Consider the following 11,159-nt stretch of genomic DNA (forward strand, 5'->3'; position numbering starts at 1 on the left):
GTGGTGAGCCGAGATCATGTCACTGCACTCCAGCCTGAGTGACAGAGCGAGACTCCTCCTCAAAAAAAAAAAAAAAAAATTAGTTGGGTGTGGTGGTGGGCGCCTGTAGTCCCAGCTACTCGGGAGGCTGAGGCGGGAGAATGGCATGAACCCAGGAGGCGGAGCTTGCAGTGAGCAGAGATCGCCTGGGCAACAGAGCGAGACTCCGTCTCAAAAAAAAAAACTGAGCTCAAGCAATCCGCCTGCCTTAGCCTCCCAAAGTGCTGGGATTACAGGCAGGAGCCACCTCGCCTGGCCCTTGGAGGCATTCTTTTTCATTTACCCTTGGCTGTCAATAGGGAACAGCCACGAAAAGGTGGTAAGAAGATCCAGCTGCTCCTGGTGTTCTGACTCTCCTTTATTTCTCTTGCAGAAAGTGGTTTCTGGAGAAGTTAAAGCCTGAAGGTATTATCTGCTTTGTTTCTTCCCTGGATCTGTTGGGAATGAGAATCTGGGTTTGCTCTAGGGGAGGGACCCCAACTAGTAGTCAGGAGTCCCAGGTTCTAGCCCCCACCACAGAGCCTCCACCTCATTTTCCCCATCTAGCACTGGTAGTTCACACTTACCCTGTACTCCAGAGAGCACTGTGTGGGGGAGGGATGGTGGGAGCTATAGGGTTGAGGAGCTTTCAAGAGGGACTTGGCCCTCGTGACTGCTTTAGCCAGGGCCTGCCCTGGGAATTGGAGGACTGCCCCTCCTGGACCCCAGCAGTGCGTATCCTGTCACCCACAGTTGCAAGCCAAAATGTCCCATCTTTATGTGCTTTTATTTATTTATTTAGAGACAAGGTCTCACTCTTGCCCAGGCTGGAGTGCACTGGTGTGATCTCGACTCACTGCAACCTCCGCCTCTTGTGTTCAAGCGATTCTCCTGCTGCAGCCTTCCAAGTAGCTGGGATTACAGGCGCCTACCACCATGCCCAGCTAATTTTTGTATTTTAAGTAGAGAGGGGGTTTCACCATGTTGGCCAGGCCAGTCTCGAGCACCTGACCTCAAGTGATCCTCCTACCTTGGCCTCCCAAAGTGCTGGGATTACAGGTGTGAACCACCACACCCAGCCTATTTATTTATTTATTTATTTATTTATTTATTTGAGATGGAGTCTCACTGTTGCCCAGGCTGGGGTGCAGTGGCTCAACTCACTGCAACCTCTGCCTCCCTGGTTCAAGCAATCCCCCTGCCTCAGCCTCCCAAGCAGCTGGGATTACAGGCATGTGCCACCACGCCGGCTAAATTTTTTTTGAGAGATGGAGTCTCGCTCTGTCACCCAGGCTGGAGTGTAGTAGCACGATCTCGGCTCACTTCAACCTCCACCTCCCGGATTCAAGCGATTCTTCTGCCTCAGCCTCCTGAGTAGCTGGGACTTCAGGCATATGCCACCATGCCCAACTAATTTTTGTATTTTTAGTAGAGTTGGGATTTCACCATGTAGGTCAGGATGGCCTCAATCTCCTGACCTTGTGATCTGCCTGCCTCAGCCTCCCAAAGTGCTGGGATTACAGGTGTGAGTTACCACGCCTGGCCTTTTTTTGTTGTTGTTGGAGACAAGTTTCACTCTTGTTGCCCAGGCTGGAGTGCAATGGCACGATCTCGGCTCACTACAACCTCTGCCTCCTGAGTTCAAGCGATTCTCCTGCCTCAGCCTCCCGTGTAGCTGGGATTACAGGTGCCTGCCACCACGTCCAGCTAATTTTTGTATTTTTAATAGAGACAGGGTTTCACCATGTTGGCCATGCAGATCTCGAACTCCTAACCTCAGGTGATCCACCTACCTCGGCCTTCCAAAATGCTGGGATTACAGGCATGAGTTACCGCACCCATCCTTATGTGCTTTTAAAAACACTTCACATTGGCCAAGGGCGGTGGCTCACGCCTGTAATCCCAGCACTTTGGGAGGCCGAGGTGGGCAGATCACGAGGTCAGGAGATCGAGACCATCCTGGCTAACACGGTGAAACCCCGTCTCTACTAAAAATACAAAAAATTAGCCGGGCGTGGTGGCGGACACCTGTAGTCCCAGCTACTGAGGAGGCTGAGGCAGGAGAATGGTGTGAACCCGGGAGGCGGAGCTTGCAGTGAGCTGAGATCGCGCCACTGTACTCCAGCTTGGGTGACAGAGCGAGACTCCGTCTCAAAAAAAAAAAAAAAAAGGACACTTTACATTATAGAGCATTTCACATCTGCACAGTAGAATATCATAATAGGATAATGGGCATAAATATATACAGTTATTGTTTGTCAATTAAAAAAAGCATAGTAGAATAATGAACCTCAGTCACCATCAACCAGCTTCCAGGGTTATCAGCACAATGCCTATTTTGTGACATCTATGACCCCTCTTATTTTTCCTAAGTCCAGTATTTTAAGGCAAATCACAGACACCATATCATCAGTAAGTTCTTCAGCTTGTATTTATTTTTATTTGTTTTAATTTTTTTTGGAGACAAGGGTCTCCCTCTGTTGCCCAGGCTGGAGTGCAGTGGCTCAATCTCAGCTCACTGCCCACCATCCGGGCTCAAGTGATCTTCCCACCTCAGCCTCCTGAGTAGCTGGGACTACAGGTGTAAGCCACCATGCCTAGCTAATTTTTGTGTTTTTTATAGAGGTGAGGTCTCACTATGTTGCCCTGGCTGGTCTCAAACTCCTGAGCTCAAGTGACCCACCCGCCTTGGCCTCCCAAAGTGTTGGGATTACAGGTATGAGCCACCAAATGCAGCCACTGTATTTCTAAAAGGTGAAAAATTAAGAAACTGTTAAATAACTAAAATATAATCATTTTTTAATATTACCTAATCATTTTTTGGATTTCCTTGGTTGTAGAAAAAGTGCCTATTAAAGTTGGTTAGTTTTTTTGTTTTGTTTTGTTTTTTTTGAGACGGAGTCTCGTTCTGTCGCCCAGGCTGGAGTGCAGTGGCGCGATCTCTGCTCACTGCAAGCTCCGCCTCCCGCATTCACGCCATTCTCCTGCCTTAGCTCCCGAGTAGCTGGGACTGCAGGTGCCGGCCACCACACCCGGCTAATTTTTTTTGTATTTTTAGTAGAGACAGGGTTCACCGTGTTAGCCAGGATGGTCTCGATCTTCTGACCTCGTGATCTGCCCACCTCGGCCTCCCAAAGTGCTGGGATTACAGGCGTGAGCCACCGCGCCCGGCCTACAGTTGGTTAGTTTTGAATCAGGAATCAAACAAGGTCCACACTGCGTTGGCTAGCTAACTTTAAATAAAGCCTTGTGTCGTCAGCCTGTGCTAGAGGGAAGCGAGAATGCCCAGAGACTTCTATTTAAAGCCTAGTCCCACTGCCTTGGGCTCTGCCGCGCCTGCTACCCCGATTGAGACCTAATTTCCCTTTTTAGAGAATTCCTGCCTCCCCACCCTTAGTGGGCTTCTTGGGAGTGGGGATGGGAGTTAGCCAGCAGGGATGCCCTGAGCCCTCACTGCCCACCCGCAGGTCTCCACCAGCTCCTGGCTGGGTTCGAGGACAAGTCAGCCTACGCGCTCTGCACGTTTGCACTCAGCACCGGGGACCCAAGCCAGCCCGTGCGCCTGTTCAGGGGCCGGACCTCGGTGCGTAACCACCTTGATGCAGTTCCCGCCGCGCGCCGCCAGGGGGTGCCGCGACAGGAGCCGACCGCCCTGGGTCTGCGGGAGGGTGGGGGGAAGGGCGCCTTGGGGCCAAAGATACCTTGACTTGCTGAGAGGCTCCCCTGGGCAGCATAGGTAGAAGTGCTGTCAATCCTAGGAGGGTGGTGGAAAGGGTGCCCTGGGGCCAGAGTAGTTACTTTCGCCTTGCTGAGGGGCGCCCCTGGGCAGGACAATGGAAGTGTTGTCAATTCTGAAACCTGTTTGACCCCTGAGGCTGTTGTTTCAGGGAAAGGCTTGGCTAACAGCTCCTGAGGCCTGATAGACCCAGAAGAGCAAACTGAAGGTGACAACTCCCAAAACTACTTTTTTTTTTTTCTTTTCTTTTCTTTTTTTTTTTTTTTTTTTTGTTGTTGTTAGTAAGAAACCACACTTGGATCAAAGCTACATGTATAGCCCAGACTTCTCCAAGCTCAGATTTCCTTATCCAACTGCCAAGGTGCTGACTATCTCTCAGCCTTTCCAGCTTTTCGTGTTTATGTATAATAGAATCTTAATTTTTTTTTTTTGAGACAAAGTCTTGCTGTGTTGCCCAGGCTAGAGTGCAGTGGTGTCATCTCGGCTCACTGCAACCTCTGCCTCCAGGGTTCAAGTATACAATGTGAATTCTTGGCCAGGTTTGATGATTTACACCTGTAATCCTGGTACTTTGGGAGTCCCAGGTGGGAGGCTTTCTTGAGCCCAGGTGTTCAAGATTAGCCTGGGCACCATAACAAGACCCCATCTTTACAAATAATCTAAAAATGAGGCCAGGCGTGGTGGCTCACGTCTGTAATCCCAGCACTTTGGGAGGCCGAGGCAGGTGGATCACCTGAGGTCGGGCGTTCAAGAACAGCCTGGCTAGCATAGCTAAACCCTGTCTCTACTAAAAATACAAAAAATAGCTGGACCTGGTGGCAGATGCCTGTAATCCCAGCTACTCGGGAGGCTAAGGTGGGAGAATCGCTTGAACCCGGGAGGCAGAGGTTGCAGTGAGCCGAGATCCCGCTACTGCACTCCAGCCTGGGGGTGACAAGAGCAAGACTCCGTGCTCCCCCCGCCCCACAAAAAAAATGAGGCTGAGCACAGTGGCTCACACATGTAATCCCAGCACTTTGCAAAGCGAAAGCAGGAGGATCGCTTGAGGCCAGGAGTTTGAGACCAGCCTGGGTAACATAGCCAGACCCTGTCTCAAAAATAAATAAATAAATAATCAGCTGGGCATGATGGTGCACACCTGTAGTCCCAACTACTTGGGAGGCTGAGGTGGGAGGATCACCTGAGCCTAGGAGTTTGAGGGTACAGTGAGCTATGATCGCACTCCTGCACTCCAGCCATGGAGTAATGGAGTGAGACCCAGTCTCAAAAAATAATAATAATAATAATAACACCTTAATTATTTGCCCAAACTTATTCCTTCCGTGAGATGTATTCCACACCCCTTACCTGCCTATCAGATTCTGAATTATAGCTGCTTCTCCCAGGGTCCAGACTGCCCTCCAGGCTGGCTGCTGCCCCTGTGCCCACCTGCTCTCTCCCTGTGCAGAAGCATGCCTTCTGCCACTTCACTCCTCTGCGCAGTCCTGCTGCTCAGGAGAATGTCCAGAGATCCCACTGGGAGCTGTTCGCAGATGTCTTACCTTGTCTGGTCAAAGTTTTTGGTGGTGGTGGTGATGGTTAAAAAAAAAAAAATTACTATCGTAACCATTTTTTTTTTCTTGGTACTCACTGGTTATAGCTTTTTTGTTTGTTCGTTTGAGACGGTGTCTTGCTCTGTCGCCAGGCTGGAGTGCAATGGCATGATTTCGGCTCACTGCAACCTCCACCTCCTGGGTTCAAGCAATTCTGCTGCCTCAGCCTCCCGAGTAGCTGGGATTACAGGCGTGCGCCACTATGCCTGACTAATACAGGCATGCGCCACAATGCCCGGCTCATTTTTGTATTTTTAGTAGAGATGGGGTTTCGCCATTTCGGTCAGGCTGGTTTCGAACTCCTGACTTCGGGTGATCCACCCTCCTTGGCCTTCCAAAGTGCTGGGATTATAGGCATGAGCCACCGTGCAGGCCCCCATACTTTCATTATTGAACTTAACACCTTGTTCATTCCCTTTAAGGCACTTTGCATTGTATAATCATTACTTTTATTAATTTGTTTACTGGTGTAATGCCTGTTTGGCTTAAGAGGTCTATTGTATGAGGGCAAGGCTAGGCCCACTGTGGGTGCACAAAACACATTTGTTGTATGGTTGAGGTTCAGTAACTGGCCTTGGTCACGCAGCCTCTCATAGCGGAAGTAGAATTTGCCTTTGGGTTTAAATTACTTGGCATTTATGTGACTAATCCCAATCATGTACCACCTCCACTGTATTTTTTAAAAATTAAAAAAAAATGTTTTTAAGACAGGGTCTTGCTTTATCACCCAGGCTGGAGTGCAGTGGCATGGTTACAGTTCATAGCAGCCTTGATCTCTCAGGCTCAAGTCATCCTCCCACCTCAGCCTCCTGAGTAGCTAGGACCTCAGGTGCGAGCTACTACATCTGGCTAATTAAAAAAAAAAAAAAAAAAAATTGGTAGAGATAGGGTCTGACTGTGTTGCCCAGACTGGTCTTGAACTCCTGGGTTTAAACCATCCTCCCTCCTCCGCTTCCCAAAGCGCTGAGATTACAGGCATGAGCTACCACACCTGGCCCCTTGTACTTTTTCAGTTAGAATTTTTTGGGTTTTTTTGTTTGTTTTTTGGAATGTTTGTATGTTTGTTTTGAGACAGGGTCTCAGTCTGTCGCCCGGGCTGGATCACAGCTCACTGCAGCCTCGACCTCTTGGGCTCAAGCAGTCTTCCCACCAAGTATCTGGGACTACAGGCTCACACCACCAGGCTAGGCTAATTTTTGTATTTTTTGTAGAGATGGGATTTCGCCTTTGCCATGTTGCCCAGGGTAGTCTCAAATTGCTGGGCTCAAGTGATCTTCCCACCTCAGCCTCTCAAAGTCCTGGGATTACAGGCATGAGCCACCGTGCCTGGCCACATTGTTTTTTCTTTTTTTTTACTTTGATAACAACATGACATTTCATGTCACTGGATTACAATTTGTTCTTTTTTCTAACATTTTCACTGTGGAATTTCCCTACTACAGCCAGTATTTACTGTACTCACTTATGTGTTCATGAAGTGGGGAGCTGGGTGCCTGCTTCTGGTTGCAGTGTTTCATCGTATGGTTAAAGTCTTCCTCGCATTTTCAGGAACACGGTCATAGTGGCAGGCATCTGGCTTGTCCACAGACTTCAGGGCACTTAGCTTCCTATTAGGAGAAAACGTTTTCTATCTATCAAAGTAGCCTCATTGTTCTTCAGTGATATCCCAATTTGTCCCGGGTGTGGCGAGGGCACATGGCCTCGGAGGTGCCAGTGGGCCCATCGGGTGCATGCCTCCTCCCTGTGTGAGGGGAGAGCTGCCCCACTCTGCTTTTTATTGTATTCAGCAAACATTTGCAGGTGCTATAGAGGCCTTGCAACTATTTTGCATAAGTTGGGTCAAATCAAATTCACAAACTCACCAAACTCCTACTGGCCACTGCCCTCCTCATGCTTGTCCTCTGGACCGAGTTACACACCAGTACCCCCTTTCCTTTGGCAGGGCCAGATCGTGGCACCCAGAGGCTGCCGGGACTTTGGCTGGGACCCCTGCTTTCAGCCTGATGGATATGAGCAGACGTAAGGAGCCCTGGTTTCTTCCCTGGGGTGTGGGGTTGGCATAGCCATGGTTTGGGTTGGGCCAGTGCCCCGCCCAAGTGCAGGCATGCGGATATGGGCTGGGGAGGCTCTGAGGGTGCCGTTCCAGCCAAAGGCAGCTCTGCTGGGGTGGACACTAGGAATCTGGGTGGCCTAGTCCATGGTCGGGAAGGCAGCCAGATGGCACCGGGAGTCCTGGGCTCTAAGGCTCCAGGTCACCCCACATCAGCTGTGTAGCCAGTGGTTTCGCCTCTCTGGCCTTGGCTTGTAAGCTGTACCTCTGACTTTTTTTTTTTGAGACGGAGTTTTGCTTGCTGCTGGAGTGCAGTGGTGCAGTGGTGTGATCTCGACTCACTGCAGCCTCTGCCTTCCGGGTTCAAGCGATTCTCCTGTCTCAGCTGGGATTGCAGGCACACACCATCATGCCCAGCTAATTTTTGTTATTTTTGGTAGAGACGGGATTTCACCAGATTGGCCAGGCTGGTCTCAAACTGACCTCAGGTGATCCACCCGCCTTGGCCTCCCAAAGTGCTAGGATTACAGGCATGAGCCACTGCGCCTGGCCACATCTGACAGTTTTATGGCGTCATTTTCTGACCCCCATCTAGGTTGGGAAAATGTCCAGGGTTTTGCAGCCTCTTGTGGGCACTATTTTATGCCCTCAAAGTACCAGTTGTTCTCAGTAGTTCGCACGAATCCCCCCTTATTCACACAAGGCACGGGCCATTGTTGGAATCAGGCTTTCCAGGCTGGAGGGGCCCTGAGGGAGCGCAGTCTGAGGCCCCACAATAGCCCCAGCAGGGGTAAGGACATTGTGGAACCAGCCACTAGCCATATGGGGCTGTGGAGTACTTGCATGTGGTGAGACCCAGAAATGGAATATTTTTATTCAGTGTTAATTCATTTAAATAGCCACACCTGGCTAGTGGCTACTGGCTGCCGTCTTGCACAGAGCAGTCTGCAGGCCACAGGCGGGGTATGGGATTCTCACCTCACTGCCGTGCTGGCACGGAGGTCAGGCCCCTGGCCAGCTGTTCAAGTGCTCCCCCGCCCTCCGCGCATTAGAGGAGACTGCTGTGTTTGCTCTGTCAGGCCCCACTGCTTCCTGTCAACAGATGACAAAGCTGATCAAACATGTAGCTCATCCCCGCTGTCCCCAGCTTCCCTTAATGACTTTTGGGCACACTAGAGCAAGTTTAATATCCCTCCATGCTCATTCATGGGGGTTTCTGCCCCAGGGGAATTGAAAACTTGATCCGATTTTTAAAAGTTAACTGGCTGCCAGCAACTGCTGGGCCCCTCTGCTTTTCTGTGAGCTTTGGACTCCAGGGATGAGATGAGGTAGGGTAGGGAGGGGGTGCGTTTCCTCCCTGAATCTGGGCTCCCTGAGCTGTTACTGTCATCCCTCAGGTACGCAGAGATGCCTAAGGCGGAGAAGAACGCTGTCTCCCATCGCTTCCGGGCCCTGCTGGAGCTGCAGGAGTACTTTGGCAGCTTGACTTCTGCGGCTGGGGGAGGCCCCTCAGGACGGGGATCTGGGGAGGGCTAGCCTGAAACCTCCCGCATCAGGCAGGCACCCCTGGAAGTACTTCCTTCAGGGTTTCCCCTTCCTGGGGGTGTCGAGTAGCCTCACCAGCCTGTCTGGAGGAGCAGCTGGCTCTGCTCTGAGAAACTCTGGGCAAGTGGATGCCATTCTCTTGCCCTTAGGATTCACTGCTCTCTCCTACAACCTCCAGGCCTGGGATCCTGCAAGGACCTTGGGTGGTAAAGCTGGACTTGGTGGGAGTGAGGGCTTGGGGAGGAACCATGCAAATCACCTCCCATGTTTTTAAAATGCAATAAATAACACTTCTGGATGAGACTTGTTTCCAAAATAAACCAGCTATATCTGTTTTGAACCCTGCCCCAGGCAGGTGTCTGTCTCAGTCTCCTTTGGCAGGTGCAGGAAGCCTTTTAGGTGGGGGTGGGGATGGGGACACGGGCAGCACTCTGTGGAAGGCGTTCGGATGCCACTGTGAACTGGAGTGTTACATCTCCACTCGCGTTCCTGCCTCACTCAGTGGCATGGATTGTGGGCTGACCTCCACCCTGGATCCATGCTGCCCCCTACCTGCAGGTAGTGCCAGGGCCTCCATGAAGCCTTACTGGGTTGGGGGCTGGGCGGTGTGGCACGCCCAGTGCTTTTGCCTTATGCTGTTACACAGCAGAGCCGCTAAAATGTTGGTTTACAATTACAATGCCCAGTTCATTTTTATGGTGAGGAGGGGCTGGAGTCCTCGACCCCAGTTGGCTTGATAGCCACAGTTCAGCCTGCCGGCTGCAGACCCCTCAGGAGACCTCGCTCATGCCACACACCCTTACTCTGTGCCCTGGAGAAGTCATTGCCTGGAAGGGACTTCCCCAGGTGGCTGCCTTGTCAGAGTGTCCAACCCAAGGACATTCAAGGGGGGCGTGGTAGGCTCAGGCTGGTGGGGCACCCCCAGGCTTGCTTCTGTGCCCACAGGCAGCTCTGGAGAGACCCCTGCAGTCCCTGTGACTCCATCCAGCAGGATGGCCCTGGGTCAGGACAGTGTCGTTCCTTCACTCCCCTCTTGCCTGCAAGCTCTGGCTGGGTTAAATCCCCAGGAGGTGCTGCGTCCCTGCCCAGTCTCCTGAGTCTCCTTGATGGGTGGGAAAAGTCTAGCTGGGCCTCAGATGTGGGGTGCTGGGGGCCTGCCTGCTCCTTGCCAGTTGATCATGGATGCAGCCCCCCTGTGCAGGGAACACCCAGGCTACTGATGAGGGTACTCCAAAGAAGAATCACATGCTGCCTGGGTGGGATGGGGACATAGGCGTGGGGCAGGGCACCTCTCTGTATTGCCTGTTCAGCTCCTCCAGAATTCTGTCCTGGGTGCACATGACACTTTCTGCCCATTTTTTTTTACTTTAGCTACCTGTGATACTCTGAAGTATATATCTAGTTCCAGGCAAGGTGGCTCATGCCTGTAATCCCAGCACTTTGGAAGGCCAAGGTGGGAGGATCGCTTGAGCCCAGGACTTCACGACCAGCCTGGGCAACATGGCAAAACCTTGTCTTGGGCCGGGCGCGGTGGCTCAAGCCTGTAATCCCAGCACTTTGGGAGGCCGAGGCGGGTGGATCACGAGGTCAGGAGATCGAGACCATCCTGGCTGACACGGTGAAACCCCGTCTCTACTAAAAAACACAAAAAAAAACTAGCCGGGCGAGGTAGCGGGTGCCTGTAGTCCCAGCTACTCGGGAGGCTGAGGCAGGAGAATGGCGTGGACCCGGGAGGCGGAGCTTGCAGTGAGCTGAGATCCGGCCATTGCACTCCAGCCTGCACTCCAGCCTGGGCTACAGAGCGAGACTCCGTCTCACAAAAAAAGAAAAAGAAAAAAAAAAAAAAAACTTGTCTCTACAAAAATACAAAAATTTGCTGGGCATGGTGGTGCGTGCCTGTGGCCACAGCTACTCAGGATTCCGAGGTGGGAGGATCCCCTGAGCCTAGGGAAATCGAGGCTGCAGTGAGCCACGATCGCACCACTGTACTCCAGCCTGGGCAACAGTGTGAGACCCTGTCTCAAAAAAAACATATATGTATTTGGTCTTTGACCCCTTTCCTAGCAAACAACTTAAAAACCCTCAGAAACTCCACACTGATGTCTTCTTGTGTGCTAATGAGGTGGCTGGCAGCATCTAGGTAGCTTGGTTATGGAAAGACCAAGACAGGACAGGAGGACTGGGACTTTCGGTCTCCACCCCCCGCCACACCTCCAGG

At 51.6% G+C, this 11,159-nt stretch overlaps 1 protein-coding gene across 4 annotated transcripts in view; it reads left to right on the plus strand.

The window, feature by feature from the left end:
- Positions 1 to 11,159, plus strand: part of ITPA (inosine triphosphatase) — a 182,923-nt gene that overhangs the window by 169,050 nt on the left and 2,714 nt on the right. For 2 of the 4 annotated variants that reach the window (XM_050745697.1, XM_050745698.1), the window contains 4 exons: positions 413 to 444; positions 3,486 to 3,601; positions 7,289 to 7,365; positions 8,794 to 9,281. In XM_050745697.1, coding sequence (XP_050601654.1) covers positions 413 to 444; positions 3,486 to 3,601; positions 7,289 to 7,365; positions 8,794 to 8,932 — 364 coding nt within the window. In that variant the 3' untranslated portion in view covers positions 8,933 to 9,281. Of the gene's footprint in view, positions 1 to 412; positions 445 to 3,485; positions 3,602 to 3,905; positions 3,954 to 7,288; positions 7,366 to 8,793; positions 9,282 to 11,159 lie in introns of those variants that run through there. The other 2 variants (XM_050745699.1, XM_050745700.1) reach the window with 2 other exon arrangements.

This window comes from Macaca thibetana, chromosome 10 (genome assembly GCF_024542745.1).
Source record: "Macaca thibetana thibetana isolate TM-01 chromosome 10, ASM2454274v1, whole genome shotgun sequence".
Taxonomy (NCBI): Eukaryota; Metazoa; Chordata; class Mammalia; order Primates; family Cercopithecidae; genus Macaca; species Macaca thibetana.